General features: G+C 31.7%; 1 protein-coding gene across 1 annotated transcript; it reads left to right on the forward strand.

Moving 5' to 3' along the window:
- The first annotated feature begins 4,542 nt into the window (after window positions 1-4,542).
- On the forward strand, window positions 4,543-23,767 carry LOC143076625 (uncharacterized). Its single transcript, XM_076255479.1, has 10 exons — window positions 4,543-4,614; window positions 8,950-9,044; window positions 10,357-10,475; window positions 11,300-11,420; window positions 12,537-12,682; window positions 15,950-16,017; window positions 20,316-20,539; window positions 21,843-21,967; window positions 23,394-23,477; window positions 23,719-23,767. The coding sequence occupies exons 2-10, from the start codon at window positions 9,006-9,008 to the stop codon at window positions 23,765-23,767; spliced, it is 975 nt and encodes a 324-aa protein (XP_076111594.1). The 5' UTR covers window positions 4,543-4,614; window positions 8,950-9,005.
- The last annotated feature ends 1,879 nt before the right edge of the window (window positions 23,768-25,646 follow it).

Raw genomic sequence — 25,646 nt, forward strand, 5'->3', positions numbered from 1 at the left:
TATGGATATGATTGTCAATGAGACAATTATCCACCAAAATTCAAATGAAATGGATTTAAGCAATCATAAGCAAACACATGAATATGACCAGTAATTTCTTGAGAGTAAGAAAGAAATATCAGTTTTCAAAGCAGCAATTGTACATAATATTTGTGGTATGTAGTATTTTGAACAGATGTCGTAAAAGTTTTTCATGGGTATGGTCATTTATTTCAAAAGCAAGAATGAGTTGTCCTTTGTTGTTTCTAATACTTCAATAACAGTATGCATAGACTCTGTAAATTTCAGAAATTCTTGTAATGTAGTTCCTGAGCAAAATCTGAGGAAACATATTTATGAGACGGAAGGACATACGGACAGACAGAGGTGAAACAGTATACCGCAACTTTTTCTTTTCAATTGGGTTATCATGTGTAAAATGATGCAAGTGTTCGGTAAACAGGAAGTTGTTAAGTAAATTAAAAACGCATCATACGGTATAGCTCACTCATAAACCGTCAAACCAAATTTCAGAAATCGTTGTGAAGTAGTTCATGAGAAAAATGCGACAAAAAATATATATGGGACGTTAGGACAGACGGACGGACAGACAGACAGAGATAAAACAGTGTACCCCACTTTAGAGTTGGGATATACATTTGTTTTTCCAATTGGGTTATCATGTGTAAAAACATTCACACAAGCAAACAGTCTTCTTCAAATTAAAAAGATTGTTCATAAAATATTGGTACCCCTTTCCTGTTAAAGTTGCTACACAGATAATTGCGTTTGCAGTGCCATAATCAAACCGCATTTGCTCTTCTTCTGATGGACTCTTAGTTACATTTCTTCATTGAAGATTGTTTATAATGAATTTGTTGCTTTTTAATGTTTCAAGACCTAGTGCTTTGATACAAGTACGTCCTGTGTTTCTTATTTTATGCCATGCATCTGATCTCTGTTTTATGATACTTGAATCTGTGATGTCTGATTTGTCATTTCGGATTTGAAGACATTAAAAGTATTCCTGATGGTTTAAATTTGAGACCTTACTATTAGTCGTAATTCTCTGATCTCTGCTACTATGCATCCTAATTTATCTATGCAAGTTAATGCATCTCTATGCAAGATGATATTTTGTAAAGTGATGTTTTTAGGGAACTGATTACAAAAGCATACCTTTATTTCCTCCAGTCACCTTCTGTCATTTTAAGAAATTTGTCCTATGTTATATGATTTCCAACTTTCGCTTTTCTCACTTCTCGACTTTTATGCCCTACTGACTATATGATTACACTCCTATCGCAGGTGAATTTATCTTTGTACCATCAACACATAACTTGAAAGTTGCTATTTTGTCCGGACCGTTCTCGTGTGTTAGGGATGACATCAAAAGTTCAATGTAGGATAAAAACTTAATTCATATTAGTTTTTTCACTGACCCCCACCCCCTCTTAACTTAATTTGGGAAAAATTGATTTACCAATAGGGATATATGTAAAAATTGATTTTAGATATTATAATAAACTTGCAGAATTTTAACCCCCAACCCCAAACTATTTGATTTAAGTTTTTTTTATCCTACATCGATCTTTTGATGTCGTCCCTTATGTTTATCATTGTATCGATCCAAATTCATAATCACGTATTTTCCCCTCTCATACATTCCTTCGTTAATATTTCCCGTGTTTTGTTAGACCTGACAAGAAACAAAGAAATTTCCCTTTAAGTAATTTCTATCCTTTTCACAAGTTCTGAGTAGCGCATTCATGAAGTGATAGATGATGTACACTACTGTACAACGTCGCAGAATAAACGGTACGCAATGTTTTCAAACGGAAAGAACCCAGATGCCAAAAGTTCATTATACTGTACAAAAAGAATTCAGCTCGTTGACATATCTCAAATTTTATATGACCTTCGACAAGATACTATTAGACGATAAAGTTCAAGGACGTCTTTTACAAATATCTTACCTTCATCAGATTCGTTAAAATAATGGTGATCTTATATATCTGGCGAACAAGGGCCAACGAGCTCCTCTGGTCATTTTCGTTGCGGCGAAGTTGGATACAAACTGCATTTTGACGAGGCTCTTAATCGTGAATTTTTAGAGATCTCGAATTTGTATACACTTTACTGGAAAAACATGGAAATTGCGAGTTTTCAGTGAATTTTTGCCTTCAGATGTTCGCTTGATTAAACATTTCAATTAATGTTCTGGAGGACTGATAATTTCATGGTCTACTTTTTCACCAAAGTTGACAGATGATAGTTTACAATAAAAACACAGAAAAAGTGTTGCTGCTGACATCACGCATACCTTAAAAGAAATATATTTGGTGGAACGATACAGTACGAAATGACCTAATTTATTTTAGTAGTACGATATCGTGTTTATTTACATTTCTAGAGAACATTTGAAGCTGACGAGATAACTTAACTTGTAATTGTTTATCATTGATAAAAGTACCGCTTCGCAAAAGTTGATATACAAATCCAAAATGTTGTCCTAATTATCGCTTCAAACGCGTCAACGTCCGGATTCATTTGTATTTGGGTTATACGGGGTGATAATTCAAACTTTCACAACGACCTTTTTGAATGAGGACGTTAAATCCGATGACTTTTGTAGAAAGAGTGTCTATCCCTCTGCACGTTTTAAACTCTTACAACAACTATGTGATCTGTAGCATGGCAAAATGTTCCTATTCAATATTATACACCTTTTGACTGTGTGTGAGGGTAATAGCAAGTTTGTTGTCCCTGAGATACCAACTATTGCTCGAGGCAAAGCCGAGGGCAATAGTTTGTATGCAAAGGGACAACGAACTTGCTATTAACCGCACAACCAGTCATTAGGTGTTTAATTATACCAAATTAACAAATTTTCTAAAAGGGTACATATATCATTTGAATAAAAAAAGAAAAATGTCACATAACTAATTAACATGCACAATATGAACTATACGGATTTTTTTAATAGTCTCGAGTTCTATTTGTAAATATTTCATTATTTGCAATCAAGACTAGAAATACTTGTGTTAAACTTTCCGTGCATATTATTCTAGTTAAAGTTCATCAAATGACGAAATAGTCACTATAAAAACAGCCAAGTAATCACAAAATCAAAAGCCCAATGAGAAGAATCGTATTATAATACATGTTCCGACACAATGTTAATTATAACCTCCTTGTTTGCTTAACCTTGGAAAAAGTATAAAGCACTTCCGAAAACAGATTTTGATTTATTTTTTAATGAAATAATAACAGTAAACACAATTGAGTAGACAAATCCTTATCATTTTATATATCTGCTGAGGTATACTCAGGACTACCTGTATATTATCTGACAAGACTTTGGTCAATAAGAAAAGTCAATAATTATGATTTATAATGTACCTCCAATTTGTCAACTGTATTACATATTATTGGACGCAATAAATTTATTTTTATTTTGTAATGCAGGATCAAGCAAAGGTATTGAGCCAGATATGGCATGTTCAATGAATCAAAGGCTTGCTGAAGATGGATATACAGTTGGAACTTTACATGCTGATAAGATGCTACTACGCAGTCAAGACTACTTCGTTCAATAATAAAAATAGATGATAAAACGCATGTGAAGAAAAATCTCTCCAAACGTCTCTATGGTCTTTCAAAAAAACCACAAACAGTTAAAGTCAGCAAAAGTCATCCCCTACATAGTGAGGTGTTTTATGTATGCCATTTCAAGACACCAAAATTCACCAACAGTCCATGAAAGCAGAACTCGCCACTATAGTGCCACATATTTTTGGAAAACATGAACAGTGCAGTCTAACTTGGCGTACATATATTAACTATCAGACTAAATTTAGGTAATTTATACCATGACATTGATCCCTGATAAAGTAATCATTTTATGTTTCAATGCTGTATAAAAACAATATTTTTTTTAAAAGTTTTATTTCCTAGAGTAAAGTAGAGTATATGTATAATCAACTTATTTGAGGGCCATGTGAACTACTGTTTTTACATTTGATCACATATGTCATATTAATATTTACTACAGTTAGATGTGTTCTAAACAAAAAAATATTTCAAGACTGAGTGACATTTTCAGAATTTTGCAATAAGTGTAGAAAAAACCACAGTGCAATCTCATTTCCCTTTTTGTTTATATTACAGATTCAAACATTTACCCAATGGGAAAGCCCTTTTTGGAGAGTAGCTGAGGGAAGAGCTGGACAAGTTGGCACAAAGTTATATTGAAAGAGCAGATAGGCTTCTTTTTCTCTAATACTCTTAACATTTGTAATATTTATTTTGTGCTCTTAATTTTGCGATCTTTGATCGTTATTTCCTATTCCCTAAACACCACCAAGACTTTCGTTTACGCTAAAACCGAACTATGCAATTGAATAAAATACGTTCTATAATTAAAAGTATGTATTAACACATTTGTTTCCATTTATTCGTGTTTTGACAACAGTTTAATATGTTTTGTTCTGTTATCCGATAACTTGAAAATAATCCAAATGGTGATATAATCAATCAAGATAAAAAGTTATAGACGTCAATGTTAGGTGTTGTTTCTTTCATTTGTGTACAATTTAATGAAACTTTTATTAAATTGTACGATTGAGATTTAAGGTAAGAAAAACAATTCTTTAATTTTAACATTTTCGTTTCCGACGGTAATGTTTTGCATATACATATAGATTCTACCACTGCATTGAGTGTGATACGATATTTATCCACTCATGACAGTTAAATTTTCCAATTCAAAACCCGAGATTTGGGGGTGGAATCTGTTTCTTTAATGATTTTCAAACAATACACAGGCAAACGTATTGCTTCTTTGCGACAGATCTGCAAAAAGATGTGTTTTTTCTATGTTACGTCATCAGACATGGTCGCCTTTTTTCATGCCGTCACAATAGGAACTTCAGAGGTTAACAAGAATATTCGACGTCATAATCAGATTTTAACCAATGAAGAACTGAGATCAAACGAACCACATGTTGATTTTTTTTTATACAATGGGAGCAGAAAGGGATAAATTGACGAAGAATTAGAGAAATATTTTAATAAACATGTATGGCAGTACATTTAATGTATTATATTATACGTTGTTGGTTATTTATTGTATGCATTAAATAGTAAAGTTAAAACATTAAAGAAATACGTTATTGTCGGTTCAAATGTTACTTTCTATTATGTATGTTATGTTTTTGCCGTAATCCTATGTAAAAAAAAAATTAAATTGAAATGGAAACTATAAAAATATTTCAAATAATCATTTGAAAATAAAAAAGTAAGGATTTTAAGGGGACATATTTGATTTTACCTGTCGTAGCCGTGCGTAAAATGTATTTGGGCATTTCTCTTAAGAAAATGACTTGTTCAATGGAACAAAACGTCCTTTTTGCAAACTTTCTCTTTTGTCTCCATAATAGACTTTTAAAAAATAATTTATCAACTGTGAATTCGGAAAATTTTGTTAAAATAGAAGAAGTGGACCTTTCATACCTTACATTTAATTGATAAAATATAGGTAAACCAAAAAAAAAATTAATCCAATCAAATAACATATTAATTCAATATATAACAATGACCAGTCCACATCATAAAAAGTAATAGGGGTAAACTGAGTAGGGAGAAAATAGGAGATATTTCAAGTTCATTATTTTGCAATAACGAATAAAAATTTGAAAACCTAAAGATTTGGTACAATTTCATAAACATGTCGTTCTGTATTGGTATAGTTGTTGGATCTTTTATTTGCGTATTTAAGGCTTTAAAAAGTTTGGGCTTCAAAAGTTTACATAATTATTGACTTTACACAGAAAATTCGCCTATTTAATACATTGAATGTTTCACAAATAATACGCGACAACAAAGAAAAATCCTTTCTTTAGTTATCATTGATATGTTTATAATTATAAATTAACTGTTAACAACACTTTGAATTTTGGTAAACTAAGGCTTTTCTAGTTCAGGAATAGATGACCTTAGCTGTATTTGGCAAAACTGTTATGAATTTTAGGTCCTTAAATCCCTTCAACTACGTACTTTATTTGGCCTTTTATAAAAATTTTGATTCGAGAATCATTGATGAGTCTTTTGTAGACGAAACGCGCGTCTGGCGTAAATATTAAATGTTATTCCTGTTATCCATGATGAGTTTATTCTGAAAACATTGCAAAACAATTCCTTCTAATTGATACGGAGGTAGTGTCATAAAAAAAAATGTCATGAATTGCGTTGCTGTGAACAGTGGTAAAGCAACCGTCGAATTCCCTCACAAAATGTTATATATATAGTACCTACCTATTAACCAATTCTGCCTAAAATAACGATTTTGTATATTTGCTTTTAACTTCTTAAAGACAGTATAGCATCAGCTATATTGACAGAGGCTAATGATTTATTTTAAAGTAAGCAGCGTTGGACGTAAAAAGTCATGCACAGAACAAAAGAGAAGCAATACAAATTACAAATTGAGTTTTAAAATAAATAAATATGGCAGATGTAAAATGTAAGATTATGATTAGCTAAAAGGTGAAACGTTGCAAGTATGGGGTTGTTCTTCGGTAGGCGAAGGGAAAGTATTTGAAGGGGCGTGCATAATACTTGAATGTTTAAAATTGACTTAATAGTGAAAGTAAGAATACTTGTCTAAGAAACTCACTGGGTTGAAACTTAATATCGGGGTTCGGTATAAGAAAACCACAATTAGTATATTTAACAAATTTTTAAAATTGACTTAATAGTGAAAGTAAGAATACTTGTCTAAGAAACTCACTGGGTTGAAACTTAATATCGGGGTTCGGTATAAGAAAACCACAATTAGTATATTTAACAAACTATAAGTAAATAACAATATTAGATATTTTGATGATATATTGGCTCTCAATAATGAAGACATCAGTATGCACATTAAAGAGATTTATCCTGCCGGACTGACTTTTTATCAAAGCTAATAGTATACCAACAATGAACACTACCGTTTCTGGATCTTGATATCTATAATGTTTATATCGTTAACGATTTATGATAAAATAGATGATTTTTCATTTCCTATAGTTTATTATCCTTCATTAGATGGTGATGTTCCCTTGTTCAACTTGTTTGATTCGCTCGTGTATGTTACAACGTATTTGAATGTAACGAAAGAAATCGGTGTATTTATGAAAAATTATTACTCCAGGGTTTTAGATACATATATCACCGATTAAACAGAACATCTACTAAATTTTATCATCGACAAAAGGACATCATTCGTAAATATAAATCAACATGTAGACATCTTATACGTTCAGGTATTCAACATCCAAACTTTTATGGCAATATTTTATTTTTTACAAAGAACAAACATTCACCTCTAACTGAAACAAAACATTTAAACAGACTTATTATATAGTTACGTACTGTTGTCAGGTCATTAATGATGGCAAATTTTTGTATTAATATGGATTCACCCACAGGGCCCTTGCATCGATAATAAACACATTATTATAAAACCAGCTGTCGGCATGATACTAAAGTACCCGTAATAGTGCATTTTAGTCATGTCATCATTTTTGTCAGTTTGGAGGACTAATATATCATGTTCTTCTTCAAGTACCAATGGAAGGATATATTTTCTATCTTTAAGTCGAATATTTATGCATATGTGTTTATGGGTAAGGTGATTATTTCATTTGGCACACACTAGATGTAGAATTTTCTATGATTTTTTTTGTTGCTATTGGACATGTTCACTATCAGCCGATACCGAAACAAAAAATAGTAGCAAGGTAAAGGGTAAATGTGTATAATGTTAATTAACTCAATCCTTTTACTCAAAATGCAATAATCCACGATCAACGCAAATTTTTTGCAAAGAATAGATTCTTGCAAGGACATTCCATTAGACCAATGAAAATTTATAAAATAATAGGTTTTTTTAAAAGACATAGTCGGAACGGTATTGCACCTTTTGTAAAACTATGTGAGCATTTCCCTACGACGATGATTGCCAATAAGACAACTCTTCAGGCAAGTCCAAATGACACAGAAATTAACAACTATAATTGTAGTTCAATAGTTATCAAAGGTACCAGTATTATACATCAAGATAACAATACTATCAAATAGAATTTTTAGAAGTTCCCTTTACAAATCTACTTCACGAAATACTTCTGCTATCTTATATAAATAAAGTTTGATATAAATTGTGCACTATTATGTAAGTGAAACACTAACATTGATTTATGATAAATAGATTGACATGTAATATTGGTACCAGACCAAATACATTAAAAGAAAGATTATAAATGACTTTCGTACTGACTAAAAGAAAGCTAAAATTTTCATTTGATTAGATTTGAAAATTTTCATAAATTATAAATAAATCTATGTGATTATAAAAAGATATCTATCTATAAAAAGTAGAATATATAAAAAATACAGAACTTCAGGAGAGAAAAATTCAAAACAGTAAGTCCTTTATCTAATGTTTAAATTTCAATCTCAAACACATCAAACACATCAAACGAATGGAAACCATTTATCATATTTTTGACTTGATTCCTTGTGCAGAAAATACAGGGATTAAACCTGGTTATAAAGCTATGTAAAGTCCTCACTCTTAATTTATTGACATTATCTTTCCAATTTCTTTTAAACATTTTGAGACTAACTTCGTTATATGCATATGCAATTCGCCTGTACTATTTACTAATAGACCGTTGATGAACTCCATTATTTACGCGTTCGTATCAAAGATAGAATATGATAATACACCGGGGATTAATGGGTTACACATAACCATTGTATAATCTATCAAATTTCTAATTAACATTTATTATGGCTGTTTGAACCATGATGACATCACAAGAAACCAAATTAGAATGCATCTACGGTGTTTTTACTTATATCTACTTGAGTTTATTATATAATATATGATATGGATTTGAACTTTGTTATTTTTTCTTATTTCAGGCATCAGGAATTTTTAAGCCAGTGAAGGGTTTGTCAAATATTGTGACAGCGTTACCATGATCGCACAATATATTAGTTTTTGTGTATATGCTTTAGTAAGTCATTATTAAGCCAGGCAGAAAACCCTAGCCGTATTGGGTACAAATTTTCGGAACTTTTAGTCCTCACTGCTCTTCAACTTTGTACTTTTTTTTGGGCTTTCAAACGTTTTTCCCTCAGTTTTAGTTTGTTACCCCGATTTTGTTTTTTGTCCATGGATTTATGAGTTTGAACAACGGTATACTACTGTTGCCTTTATATTTCATCAGAGCGTCACTGGTTGGTCTTGTGTGGACGAAACGCACATCTAGCGTATAAAATTTTAAACCTGGCACTTTTGTTAGTTATTATTCGTGTGTTTATCTTTCCTAAATGTTCTCCCATTTATTTGTATTGCAGTCCTATCATGTAATGTTGTCATTTTAATGTTATATCTAACATTGCCATAATGTTCTACCCACCATTTTTTTTTTTATTAAAATGTCCTGGACCAAGTCAGGAAAATAGCCATTGTTCTATTATAGTTTGATTCTGTGTGTGTACATTTACATGTTGTATTTCTGTTGTGTCGTAGTTCTCCTCTTATATTTGATATGTTTCCTAAGTTTTAGCCGGTTTTTTTTTTCTCAATCGATTTATAAATTTCGAACAGCGGTATACTACTGTTGCCTTTATATACCCTTCTTTGAATTATGTCGTCGTTAATGGTTTATTTACTGTGTTCATTACTTGTTGATAATTAATGACTACTATTAATTTAATAGATTTATTTCAATATCAATTTATTTATATTTTAGTAAAGATATTTAGAATTATTTTCAGTGGCGGTAATTTATGACGTAATGACGTAATATGCGCATGCTTATTCAGTCAGTGTTAAAGACATCAGATAAGATATCGAATCAATGTATTTCTATACATGACAAGCTATTAAACTCTGGAATTCAAACAGTGTCAAAAAAACATTTGCCACATCACCAAACTTTTCTTTGCATTAATCTAAGATATAAACGAGACGACATCAGTTAAGATTCATGGCTTAGACTTAAACACCCATCAATATAAATCTGTTTATAAATATTGTTGCCAAACAAAGATAGAGAGGCGGAAGATGCGAAATGGACAAGTCGATGACAAACTGACAACATCTTGGCAAAAAAACCGACCAAACAATAGAATACAAAACACAACATAGAAAACATCCATAAATCGAATTAAATTACAAATTTCAGGAGAAAATCTCAAAGGTTCAAGCCCCGGTCGATTCAGATCTACCATAAAATTGTTAGCTTGATTTTTTAGGAACTTTATAAATTTTCTAACGCCTGGTATTTCTTCATAGGACATTTGATATGATAAGTTTTTTAGTTATTAAGGATAAATGCCGAAGAGAAGATGACTATAAAGGTAAAAGTGTTGACGTCGAGTTGCAGTGTGAATGGACATACAGACTGTAGTAACAGATTTCTTCAACTTTGTTATCATAAGTGAGTTTATGCTAACAAATTGCAGAGAATTCATTCCCTTCCTTGTTCCTTTCTTCCAAACCCTCCAAAAAAGTAAAATAACAAACATAACCTTTTTTCGAAACCCTCCAAAAAAGTAAAATTACAAAAATACCGAACTACAAGAAAACTTCCAAACGGAACTCCCTTATCAAATGACAAAATCAAAAGCTTAAACAGATCAAACAAATGAATAACAACTGTCATATTCTTGACTTGGTATAAGCATTTTCTCATGTAGAAAATGGTGGCCTAATCCTGGTTAAAAAGCAAGATGAACCTCTCAATTGTACGACAGTCGGATACAATATCACCCTATTAACAATAATGTTTGAGCAAAACAAACAGACATTATAGGTATAAATGTCAAAAGTAACGATACTGTAGTCAGCATTGTTTAATAACCTTCATCACTATAATAACAAACAAATGACAAAGTACATAAGCAAAAAACGAAAAACAAGAAAACAAAAACTTACCATAGCACAATAATACAATGACGGGATGTATAAGTACCGGTTATTTAAAAATTGAAAAAATATATAAACACAATCAAAGATGTATCAGTGATTGTTTGCTATACATATTGGTTTAGTTTAAACATATTTATTTATAGCGGATTGGGAAGCAATTTTTGCAACTTATATTTATCCCTTTCCACTTTGCGGGTGCGACTACATATAATTAAGACTTCATTAATCCAACTGGCATAATTGACTTACATAGAATAAGTAAAAAATTAACAAGAAGGTGAACATACTGCTTGGATTGTTGTTTTTATTTTATTTTCTTTTTGCGCTTTGTAGCAAAAACGTTTGTGGTGGTAAAATGTCCATTGATTGTCTTCTACCACCTGATTTTAATCAAGAAAAGACAAATTTGAAGGCGGTAGATGGAAGCAGCTTCACATTTATTTATACTGACAAGGTATTGAATTCGATTTTATTATTATAGTTTTAAAATGAATGTAGAAGATGTCAAGAATAGAGAATAGATAAAGCAAATCCTTAAGTAAGTTCAAAGAGAACATTAACTTGTTAGATGTACCTCTATTTTATCTATCTAATGAGTTTTTTTTCAACTGATTTTTATAGTTCGTTCTTATATTGTAATGTTAAACAACTGTCCCAGGTAAGGGTGATTGTTGGGATCCCGCTAACATGTTTAACCCCTCCACATACTGTATGTATGCACCTGTCCTAAGTCAGGAGCCTGTTTTTCACCTGTTTATCAGTGATTGTCGTTTGTTGATGTGTTACATATTTGTTGTCGTTCATTTTTTGTAAATAAATTAGGCCCTTAGTTTTCTCGTTTTAATTGTTTTACATTTGTCATTGCGGGGCCTTTTATAGATGACTGTGCGGTATGGGCTTATATTATTGTTAAAGGACGTACGATGACCTAAAGTTGTTAATATCGGTGTCATTTGGTCTCTTTTATATATGTAATTTAAAAAATATACAAAAAAAAATCCTAATACAAATATATTTTTCAAATTTCAAAACGAATTCTGTGAGCATTTTTTTCTTCTACTTTTCATTACCTAACTGCTTTGGCTTAACGGATTGTTGCTCTCCGTTGAAAGTACCCTTATTTCGAAGTGTTGTTTCTCGTTCAAAATTTTCACACTGATTTTCTCATGGCTATGATAAGAGATTATTCGAGCAGCCATCGTCGAAATTCGCTTTGGACTCAGAATAACAAAAACGAAGAAGATCGTATTTGGAGTTGTTCTAACAGTTATATTTGAACATGATAGAAATTTTTGTTCAAAGTGTTCATTTGAAATTTTCACGACCTTTCCCGAATGTTGAGCTCAATTACAATAAAACAAATCTAACTGCAAGCAAACAGACTTTACTTGTACTGGCATTATCTGATCAAACAGATTAAAATAGTCAAATGTGCATGTATCAATATTGTTTACAATGATGAATCATGTAGAACACAATTTCACATTGTCTGTACTTAGAATCAGCCCGTATAATGCATAGATTCTAGTTTAATAGTACATGATCATATAAGACTCTAGTCTACTTACAGATTGAAAGTATTATGAACGTCATTATTGGAATAACAAAAACTTCAAGAACCTCCATTCATCCATTTGCAACCTCTTGTGAAGTTGGAAGAAACCAAACATCAAATGGATTCATAATAAAGACAAGGAGTGCAGAAGGAAGTTTTCAGTATGTAGTTTTTTTCTGGGTTTTATACGTTGCGTCGTTTGTTTTCTCTTATTTTTGAGTGTAAAATGACATTGCGATAAGACGTGTCACGGTACATGTCTATCCCAAATTCATGTATTTGGTTTTGATGTTATATTTGTTATTCTCGTGGGATTTTGTCTGATGCTTGGTCCGTTTCTGTGTGTGTTAGTTACATTGTAGTGTTGTGTCGTTGTTCTCCTCTTATATTTATGCGTTTCCCTCAGTTTTAGTTTGTTACCCCGATTTTGTTTTTTGTCCATGGATTTATATGTTTGAACAGCGGTATACTACTGTTGCCTTTTTTTATCAATTTAAATATTAATTAATACTGTTAATGGATATTTGAAAACAGATTTGTGCTGAGAATTTTCAAAAACAATTAAAATAGAAAGTAATGTGCTGCTATTTATAGGCACTTACATTAAATAATTGCGATACATAATTCCCTTATTTGTGACAATTTTACCTACTGTATCTGTTTGTTTTGTTCACACATCGTTGTCAATATAATGGAATTTGATGCGACTGTCATACAAGTGAGATGTTTAACAAGCTGCAAAACCAGGTTTAATCCACAATTTTCTACATAAGAAAATGACTGTACCAAGTCAGGAATGTGACAGTCGTTATCCATTCGTTTGATGTGTTTGAGCTTTTGATTTTGCTATTTGATTAGGGACTTTCCGTTTTGAATTTTCTTTGGAGCTCAGTATTTTTGTGATTTTACTTTTCACATACACCCTGTAGGATGGAGACTCTGTAGTTTCACTCTAACATTTGGTTTCAAGTGAAAAACTTGTGTGTATCTGATGAAATAAATGATAAAAAAGGATTATTTTTGGAAAAACAAGTCGTCCGGCATGTAGTATAACTTACTGTCAAATTATAAATAATAATTATATATATAAAAACAATTGTAACAGAAGGATAGAAAAATTATTGATATACCCATACCCTGTTTAAAATATGATTAATTATATGAGACAACGTGGGGCCAAATGACATACAAATATAAAGTAAGAACCATTTTATTTAGCAAAAGTACAAAATTATACGGCCACGGCTTGACAAAGAATTGGACTGCCGAGAAACATAATTGGCAAGTCCCTAGTACATGTATATAATATAATTAAACCTAATTGTCTATTCCTTATTTCCACATTATTGTCCATTCCTTGTTCCTTATTTCCACATTATTGTCCATTCCTTGTTCCTTATTTCGACATTATTGTCCATTCCTTATTCCTTATTGACACCTTATTGTTATTCCTTATATATCAACATAATATCCTTATTAACATTATTGCTTCCAAAATATATCGGATGCTGGCCTGGGAAACAGAAGCTCAGCGGATACATAATTTCATTATAAGGAGCATAATATATTTGTAGATGTTGTGTCGCTATTTTCGCCAAAGGGCGGAAATCTTGTCTGAAGACGTGACGAAGGACTGGGATTAGGGAGCTACCATTTGATTTTTATGGGGGGGCTAGGATGAAAAATTTTGTCCTGCATTTTTTTTTAGCTGTAATCTCTGTCCTGCCTTTTTATTTTTCACTCTGTTCGGTCCTGCCTTTTTTTTTTTTTTAGTTTATCCTGACTTTTTTTTTTTTTGCAAGTGTCTCATCCTGCCTTTTTTTTTACTCGAAACTCCTGTCCTGCCTATTTTTTTCAAATTTCATCCTAGCCCCACCCTCCCCCCCCCCCATAAAAATCAAATGGTAGCGCCCTTATAATCGAAATAAACTATCAATCATTTCAACCTGAAAAATAGCACATAAAAACAGCAGAACATCGAACAACATGATATAACATATATACATATTAATTACATTTAAGTGGTGGGTGTGTGGGTATCTTTTGAAACAATATTTGTTAATTCGTACGGAACCTAATGTTCTACGTCTTCTCTCTTCTGTAGCGTGGGAAAGAAAGAATGAATGACGTCACAGTTATCGAGGTTAACATAATCAACGTCACTTATAATATATTAATTCTATCACATGTACAAAGCGATACAACTCCCAAAACTTCAGCCTACTTTCCTCCGATTACCGGATTTATTCTTCATAGGAATAAATCTTATTATTTAAGAATATAAGAAAATATATAAAGATTTAGATATTTTTTTCTTTCAAAGGAGGTTTACATTTATATTAACTTTTAATTCGTTTTTAAAGCTTTAACATAACTGCTTGTAAATTATTCATCCAAGCACATGGGTTACCGTAAACTTTGCGTCCTGTAGTTCAAAGCAATTTTTTTGGTGTGTTTTGTATGGTATTTCATTGAGTTTTTTTTTAGAGCGCCAGGAAATGTGAAAGCTCGACTTCTATGACGTCATATGCAAAACATTGATGTCATTCGATAAATGACGACACGCCCTAATGACCGTTTCTAGATTTATTTCCCATAGGGTATTACAAACCCAGTAGTCAGCACATCTGTGTTGACTTGAGTTATCATTGATGTTCATAAATATAAATTAACTGTTAAATTTTTTTTTTTTAATTTTTGAAATACTACGGCTTTTCTACCTAAGGAATAGATTACCTTAACTGTATTTGGCAAAACGTTATTGTTGATCCTCAATGCTCTTCAACTTTATTTTGCTTTTTAAAATTTTTCGCGTCTGGCGTATATATATAACATTTCAATCCTGGTATATATGATGAGTTTATTCATTTAGGACCCGTTGAGGAAAGATACTTCTTTAGAAGCTTTCATATTAAAACATGAATTTAGTCGGCATCATTCCTGTTATAAATGGGAAATTTGAGTAGGGGTGCGATAAATGGGAGAGATGTGCTGAAGGGTAAGGGTGTGATAATTAGTAAGGGTGTAATTAAGGATAACGGTGTGCATCAAAGTTGAGCGATACGGATAACAGGAGACTGTTTATCAAATATTCAAAACTACTGTATTTACTACTAAATACACGATAAAAATTAGTAATGTAAGATTTTGTGCAGGCACAAGTATATTTTACATGTTCAGTATATCCATGCATTTCTGCACAAATACTCATTTTTTCAAGTAGTAGACTAATAATATGTATATCATTTTTATTTTATTATTAAAACACTCAGAAGCGATACAACAATTAGTTCTAGTTTTTGCATTATGAAATATAAACGAATTTGCGGAATGGCCACATTCACAACAATACTTTAATTGTGAAGTTCTCAATGTATAAATGTATGTATTTGGACTCGTTTATAAGTTGTATTTTATCTTCAATTTAGATTTGAACTTCTAGTTGAAGTTGTTTGTACGAACCTAAATTGCTCCGGAAAAACATGTGACATATGCGGTGAGTAAAAAAATAATTTGCAGCACGTTGAAAATTTCTAGTTTTTTTTATCGGTATACATACCATCTTGAAATTATTTATATATAACAGTTAGTTATATGATTGTTGTTTATATGCATGGTAAATAATCAATTGGCTTAAATGATTCTTTTATGATTAAAGTGAAAAAAATATATCATGCATTTTCTTGAAATGGTTAAATGGAAAAGGACCGAAACATGTCGTTCAACATGTCACATACGGAACCTTTAATAGAGTCAAAGCTAGGGTGCTTTACGTGCACGCGTGGTAACCTTTCATCCTTTGGCATCGGATTTAACGTCACCATTCTTACCAGATGTATACTTCCCGAATAGTCAAGCGTACGGTTACAAGGGTTATAATCACAAGAAGGTTAAAGTGACCATATTTCTAATTCCCATTCACTCTTCGTTTTTGAATGAGTTGTTATATTGGGAACACGTCAAGAAGATGAGAAGAAAACACATCATATGCTGACGGCCCTACAGTATGAGTATTCGAGACTAGATCAATGATTGTGGTTCTATAGGATAACATATTGTTGGATAAGCGATTAAAGTAAAAAGTGGTACATTCAATACTTCGCCTGTTTGTTGTTTTAATCTGTATGCATATTGTAAAAAAACCTTTAAGAAACAGATCCACCACCAAATATCGTGCTATACGATATTTAATCACTCTCCATAGTTAAATTTTAAATATTTGAAATGCTGGGCGAGCCTCGGGTCTAAAATTTGAAAATTTAACTCTCCCGAGTGGATAAATATCGTATCACACTCGATGCAGTTGTAGAATCGATATATATCAAACTTATTATCTCAAAGATGGGTATAAGAGACCTGACGTCTTAAGGATGTAAAACTAGTTGATCGTCAAAATATCAACATTGGCCCCGCTAATCATGTCGAGAGCAATGAACAAATTGTTTTCCAAAAGCCCGAAATATCGTAATCCAAAAGCTAGCACCTTTCAAAACGTTTAGTTACTGATTGACTATGTGAAAAAATCGATTAAGAGCGATATAGAGGAACCAAATATAGAAAGTATAAGAATGGATCAACGATGTCCAATCCTATTACTGAACTACGATGTACAAAATGTACAATGAACACGAGGTTTATTTATGCTTTTTACTCTCTCTACGACAAATATTTCCAGTGTCAAATATTTTAAATATGTTCAGAATGAGAACAAATTAACAAAATAAACAAGCAACTCAAAGATATTCAGAGAATGCGTCATTTTCATAGAACAGGACTCTCTCCCTACGCGAGTTTTCATATCTGACATCCCTATTCTGACCATCTGTCGTCCAAGAAAATGTGTTAATCACGCACAGCAAATAGACGCAACTTTGTCGAGGGTTGTACTGTCGGTCAGAAGATCAAAGTGAACATATCTATTTCCTTATAACTCTTTAGGATGGTGAATAAACTGTTTTAAAGTTATCAATTTATACAAAGGTTTGAATAAAGAATAAAAATAGATCCCAAATTAAACTTTTATAAACTCATGAAATATCAGGTTTGTATTATATTTATGTCGACCGTAGGGTATTTTGTATCGTCTTTAATTATTTTTTTAGAACCTAGATCAAAGCTCATTCATGAAATCTGTTGTGCTGATATAACACTATTAATTTTTTATTTTTGAATATGGCTAATTAGTAACCAGAAATTGTTATTATTGCGTGTGATATAATCTAAAAGATTTTTTTCCAATATTGTGTATTATTGTCTATGATATATTGATTTGAAGTTCTTATGAAATGAAATTATCAAAGTTTTTATAATTTACATATTTAAAATTTCAATAGTTCTGCTGAGAGGCATTTGTTACAATAAATATCAACTTTTTATATATGGTTTATGCCCGCGTCACACTGTCCCGATTTTTACGCGGATGGCAACACGATTATGGAAATTTTCAAAATCGGGACTGATCGTATCCAGATCGGACTATTCGAAGTGCCATCTTTAACCATCGTAGAACCAGCAGCCACTTTTCTAGCCTTCGGGGACAACTTCGGGAAGGGTTCTAAATTTTTTAACATGTTAAAAAATCCCCGAAGATGCGTCCGATGTTTAGGGTTCGTATTGAGTTCGTATCACCATCCTCACCATCGTAATGTCACCGGGAATGCATATTTGAACATCGTATTGCATTCGTGTTTCCATCGGGCAGTTTTGCCATTACGATGTCTACACGAATGAATTACGAAGCTACCCGAAGGTCTTACGATGGCAACACGACTTCGTGAAGACCTCGTAATCCCGTCGTGTTGCCATCGAATAAAAGTACGAAGGCGACAAGATGGAACTACGACGGCAATAAATCAAGCTAAATGTAAGTTAATTTTCGTGCTAAAATACATTTTAAGTGCCATGCGCGACATGCACTGGTCAGTCTAATACGACAGTTAAGAAAGACGTTCACAAAACATGGAGCTCATATCATATGATTCTATGAGAACAAGAAAGGCGATAGCGTTGTTTCTATTAATTCAAATGGAACAAAAAGAGCAGCTATTACAGACACAGGATTTACTTTTACAAGTAAAATATTACTGTTTGTCAATTTTTCATATCAAGTAACATAATGAAAATCATAAACGCGCCTCGTATACCAACACTGCAGGTACACGTATATAGGGAAAACAACTTTTTCTTCATTATTCTGATTTTTATGTATCGTCTGAGTTGTTGTCACACGAATGCTTACTCCATAATCATTTTGTTTTCTATATGTCATATTTTGCTGCATTTGTTGCTTTCCCCACATTCTTCCTTTTGTCTATATTACTAGTATTATGATATTCTCCTGGAAAGAGCTCTTTTTGAATAAAAGGGATCAACGAACCCATTACCTTACCTTTAAGATAGATCAGTAAACATAATTATGGGTGATTATTCAGACTAGTGCACACATTTTACAGTTCAAACAAGGCAATGCCGAGCGTGGCATCTCCTCGTATGTAACATATTGGGGACAAATATAGACACTATATTTGTATATGACACATGCAGAAAATGGTAAATTGAATATGCATATTTGATACATAAACTATTTTTTTAGAAATCAACCAAAACTTTCAGTAACTGGAAATACCTTTAATATTGTCTTTAGAACCAGCAGGTAAAAAAATGAGCAACCAATTTCCTGTGTATTATGCTATTTCAAGGAGATAAAAACAAGACCATCTGCATGACCTTGAACTTTGGCCTTGAACGTAAAAAATGTCAGATCATTACAAGGAGGAACAATATACCAAATGTGGTTAAAATCTTTTGAAGCATATTGGTTTTAGAGTGTCCACAAGGGTGATATTGCCTTATATTACAACTGTCACTGTGACCTTGACCTTTGAACTTTAAAGTCAATAATGCTTAAGATATTCTTAACGAGTAACACCATACCAAGTTTTGAGCATTTTGGTTCTAGAGTGTCCATAACAATTTTATCTAAACGCAACTTACATGTAGTGGGCGAGGGGATAATAAACTAAGTTTTATAAGAATTAGACAAAAAGATCGATTTCCCGCCATGCATGGCAGACTTGTACAGACTCATACCCCTCCCTCTTCCTCTCCCTGATTTTGGTGGCATTATATGAAGAGACTCAGAGTCAAGTTTTACCCTTCAAGCCCACGGTCTTCCGTCTTATGATTAAACCAGAAATTAAATCTACAATATAATATATATTCAATATTGATCAAACAATTTAAAAAGCGTGATGTCTTCGGCATATAATTTAAATGTATCGGAAGCTGTACACGACGTCTTTTAGACATCGTATGGCCATCGCGCCATCATCGTAATCCCTCGTGTAGCCTTCGTAATCCATCGTGTAGCCTTCGTGATTCATCGTGTAGGCTTCGGCTGAGATATGAAGCTTAAATACCCGTCTTCGGTTAACCTTCGTATGTCCATCTTTTGCTATCGTATATAATTTCGACACCATCGTATAGACTTCGTTATTCATCGTACCTGATTCGGTCACTTTTTGGTATTTTAACGAGATCGGGTCCAACTTCGTACGAACTTACAATTTTCACATTCGGATGTCAATCGTATATAAAAATCGGGACAGTGTGACGCGGGCATTAATGAAATCCATTTTAAATAAGATATCATTATAAATGTATATATATATAATGTATAATAAGATGATATCGTATGAGTTCCAACGAGACAACTCTCCATCCAAGTCACAATTTATAACAAGTGAACAATAATAAGTCAAAGCAGGAACTTTTACTTCTATTCCATTTGCACAGGAAACGCTCACCCTTCAAACACCAAGTCAACAAGAGCAGTTACAAGTAAAGGTTTACCTTTCAAGTTAACCACGAAAAAAACTAAAGGAAGAACTGTGGCTATTAGCCACTCAAAAACTACAACCAATAAAGAAGGACACACCCACAATTCGAAATATGTGTTGACAACTAGTGATTTCTCTACAAGCATTTTTGCTAAAAGAGACTCACGGTTAAGTTCTGATGTAAGTTTATAACGAACTATTTTTTTTTAATTTAAATTCCTGTAAATAGTTTTTCTTTAATGCCCATATTGCACACAAAGAACTTATGTCTAGTTGATTATCTTTGAACTGGATATAAACTCATCATTAAAAGATTGAAATTTTGCATCTGCAACAGACGCGCGTCTACAAAAGACTCATGCTGGTTATTTCAATACTATTTAGACATTTCGCTTCATATCAGTGACATTTTTTTCAGTTTATGTTCAGAAATGATCATTAACTTAATTTGATCGACCATTATTGGGTTGATTGCAAGCAAAGTGTCTGAAACGAAATAAAAGTCTGTTTTAATTGCAAACTCTAGAAATAGATCAAACAAAATTGCCGTCAAAAATCAACGTCACAGTTTTTTTTTTAAATTAAGAAACTTGTCAACCTACAATGAGGTCATCGGTTTAATTCAGTTTCAAAAACTAAGGTCAGAACAGTGACATCACATTCAAATACTACAAAATTATTTCAATCGCCGTTATATGAGGTTTGATTAGCACGAAGGATATGAATCCGTTTGGGATTTAAATTCTAAAAAAATGTATATTTCTGTGTTTTCAAATTACAAACACGAAGCAGTTAAGGGAGCTAGCTTATTCTGATGGTAGACCTTGCATATATGTATCTACAAAAATCATGAAACTAAAAAGCTGTCTGAATGCATAGCGTTATAATTATCAATGAAAAATTGTTTTTTCGTTTTTTCCAGAACATATATAAAATGAATATTTTTAATAGCAACAACACTAAATTTTACACGATTTCTTATTTCAACAGAACTGTGTATTCCTCTGCATTTATAAGATATATTAAGATAATATGTCTTTTTAATACATTTGTAAAATGGGGTTTTGCTGGAGCAAACATGATCAACGTCTCGATAAAAATGTCAAATCTTTTAGAACAAAATAACAAAAACTGTCTGAGCGAATATTTAACATATTGGACAACTATTGCTATAGACCTAGGTTATTATATTACAATGTAAAAAAAGGAATCATGAATCGTTTATTTCCGAATTCCTTGGCAAATCTTTTCATGGTTTTTTTTGTACACACACTTAACTTCCATATAAACCAAACTAGAACATATTGATGCAGATTGAAAAGAAAAGTAACTATGGATTTTCTGCCTATGACTTAATGTTATTTGTTTTTAAGTTTACCGAAATAACGTTTTACCTTTAAATGATGAGCTGTTACATGAATACGTTTACCAAATTCTAGTCTATAAATGATTGTATAACATATTTCTGCATATATTTTTTAAGGCACCAGGGAATATAAACAACCAAAGCTTCAAGACAATCACTGGCATTTTAATTGCAAATACGTTTATCCTATTTGTTATCGCTGCGATAGTGATAGTCGGAATTGTAACATTTGTTAAAAAATCGTAAGTTATATCATATTGATGCAATTACGCAAGCCATACACATTCAAAGTGTCACATTTCATGAAAGCATATCACTTAATATGTAAATGAAAAAGCGGCTTTCTGGGAATTTTTTGACATTATATACTTAATCATATCAAGCCATGATAAAAGTATGTCAATCATTTATATGCAGTAAGAATAAGATCTTCTTATTCATGTTATTGTATTAACTATCTTGAATTATTTACATCTTCAAAAAAAATGTTTTGTGTACGATAGAAACAACGATGCTATTATATATACAAATAAGGATTATGATTAATTCTTGAACATGTTGAAGCTTAATAAAATATTATAAAATTGCATGAAACTTTAAAGCTCATGATAGATTTTTGCATTGTTGAAGGTTTATGATGACCTTTACACAATGAATAGTTGAGTTTACGTTATTTTGTCTCTGGTAGAGAATTTACCCGTTAGCTCGTCATTTGTTATATCGTCGTGTTGGAAGAGAGAGTTTTATATGCTGTCATACCACATATTTTTATTTTCATACTATAAATTGTCCAGCAAAAGACTGTGTTCTAATGCGGATTTTTCGTGCATTGATGAATACCTATTAGTGTCCTTGAGGTGTTTCTCTCGTCGAGTTGTTTTGTCTCATTTTTTTTTGTAGAATGTCATCTTTATTTTAGGTGCTATGATTTATTTAAAGATGCATAAATAAATATACTCATTGTACATCATGTGTACGTGCAACGTGTTCTGTTGCGTTATATTTTCAATACAATTTGCAAATAACATTACTCGTCTAGAAATAACCAGTCTAAAATGTTGAAATTGTGGGAAATTCATATGTGCAATCACAATGTGCGCGTATTATGTTTTGGAAACTAGCCATCAAATAAGTAGAATATTAGTTTTTAGTATATTTTATTAAACCTACCATTTTTTCCTTTAAAAATGTCCTGTACCAAGTCAGGAATATGGCCATTGTTATATTATAGTTCGTTTCTCTGTGTGTTACATTTTAACGTTGTGTTTCCATTGTTTCGTTTGTTTTCTATTATTTTTTAGTGTGAATTCACATTACTATAAGACGTGTCACGTTACTTATCTATCCCAAATTCATGTTTTTGGGTTTGATGTATTTGTTATTCTCATAGGATTTTGTCTTATGCTTAGTCCGTTTCTGTGTGTGTGTGTGTGTGTGTTACATTTAAATGTGTCGTTGTTCTCCTCTTATATTTAATGCGTTTCCTTCAGTTTTAGTTTGTTACCCCGATTTTGTTTTTTGTCCATGGATTTATGAGTTTTGAACAGCGGTATACTACTGTTGCCTTTATTTATTTCTTAATAAAAATGATTGTAAAATAGGACTTGATAACAAAAGAGCCTCTTTCGTATTAGTATATCGAATATTTGTATAACCTACATTTTTAAGGAATCAAATCTACCCAGAAAAGAACAAATGTAGAGACCAAGGACAATCTGAGAGGTCGAAAGTACAAATATCTGAATCAATAAGGTTAGTTATTTAAAACTGCATTGCAAGATCGTAAACGAAGTTTCAAGACAATAACTCTCACTTAAAGTTTAAACAAAGACATAACTTTAAATTTGTTACACATTATTTTGAAATAAGGAAGTGACACAAATTTTGATTTGTTTCATAACCCGAGTAATTTGAATTTCAATACAACAATTAACGAGCCCTGGGCGAGTTTTATTGTTACTATTTTAATAAAATTACAATAGTTGATATCAAGCGATATTCAATTCTCACAGGTTGCCACATGTGGAGCAGGATCTGCTTAAACTTCCAGAGAACCTGGTGTGGTTCGTGTTGCTCAGTCGGTAGTTTCCTATGTTGTTTCTTTTGTACTATTATTTGTCTGTTTGTCGTTTAAACTAACAACGCCATGGCTTAAAAAGACATCAGACATTTTATGACTTTTGATAAACTTAAGAACATAGTGAAATTTGACAAAACAGAAGATTATCATGTGCAACGTGATATTTTTGTAAATAAACTCATCACAGATACCAGAATTAAATTTGTATTTACGCCAGTCACGCGTTTCATCTTAAAAAAAGACTCATCGGCGACACTCGAATCCAAAAAAGTTAAAAAGGCCAAATAAATTATTGACGAAATCACACATGTGTGTTGCTATGGAAGAAATGTTTGTAGGTTTCACAGTAAAAATTTATGTTCATACACAAACTACAAATAAATGCATGAATGATCATTATTGGTAACATTTCATTTTATTTTAATGAAGATAGTAAAAAAAATAATTGCATTGCTTTTTTAAAATCAAATACGGTGTTCCCTCCCCCCAATAAAATGTAAATAATTTACACATTGATTTTTGAAAATCCAGCTATTAAAATCTCTGGATATAAAAGCATTCACTGCATTTGAATTATATGTGCCTTTTTTGTCACTTTCTTTTGAGATTTTACCAAGAAGAGAAGTACATGTATACTAGAGTTTATTACACCAGATAGAATCTACAATTTTTTCATTCATCAGGCAAGGGCCTCTTGAAATTATATATTTCACTTCGATACTAGTATAGGGAGTAAATTTAACAAACTGGAACATAAAACTTATCTAATAAATTCTGTATTGAAAACACCTGTAATGCAAGTAGTCGCCAAAATAAACTTGCAATAACCAAACAAGAAGATTACTTATGTTGTAAATATGTGCTTAATTAAATAATCATTGTGAATTTAAGTCAGATAGAAATATTAAATTTGAAAATGTTGTCAAATATGATTTAGGCATTTTTACCTTTAGCATTTAAAATATGATTATTTGAAATATCTAGCAAGTGATTGGTCATGTCCAACTTATAAAAAAATATGAGTGATTTGATCATTTCAAAAAGATCAAATTAGTCAATTTGCATAAGTATCTTAGAACGACATCTCATATGAGACAATTTATCTGAAATTAATAGAAATGAGAATTGATTGAATTTGCATTGTAAAGGTATATAAAACTTTATAACATAAACACTCATCAGATATCATGCTTTGTATTTACTTACAGGTTGCATTTTGTTAAAACATCTGTTTCTCAAACCACTCCTTTATAGGGAGGTAAATAATATTCATTGATATTTTTTTTGGTTAACGTACTGGTTTTCAGATAAGATCTATATCTTTAATCTTATAGAAACCAAACTAATGAATGCAACAATTATATAAACTTCAGTTGCTTTGAAAATTGAATTCTGAAGTAATGATATGGGTAGTACAGAATTTTAGTACAAGTTTGAAAAGTATTGGTCCATTATAGGTTAAAAATTATGCCACACAGCCCTATGTTTTGCATTGACCATTGAATAAAATAGTAGGGCATATCAACTTTCCATTCTAGAATATATTTGTTTTTTTTACTGAACTTCATAGTTAAAGTGCTACAGGTTTAGCCGCAAAGGGAGTTCGTATATGACATTGCATTGTCTATAATTACAGAAATATAGCCTTTACGCCAGACATGCTTTTTATGACAATTAAAGCTGCGTTTCAACATCTAGTTCAAGTGTAACATGATTACCTATAATATTTTTAAACGAAATAATGAATTGTATCTGTTAACGTATTAATAAACTTTTAAACTTTACAAACACAATTGTGCCAATTGTTTGTCAATTTCGAATATCTTTTAGTTTATCTTAAT

Source organism: Mytilus galloprovincialis, chromosome 1 (assembly GCF_965363235.1).
Source record: "Mytilus galloprovincialis chromosome 1, xbMytGall1.hap1.1, whole genome shotgun sequence".
Taxonomy (NCBI): Eukaryota; Metazoa; Mollusca; class Bivalvia; order Mytilida; family Mytilidae; genus Mytilus; species Mytilus galloprovincialis.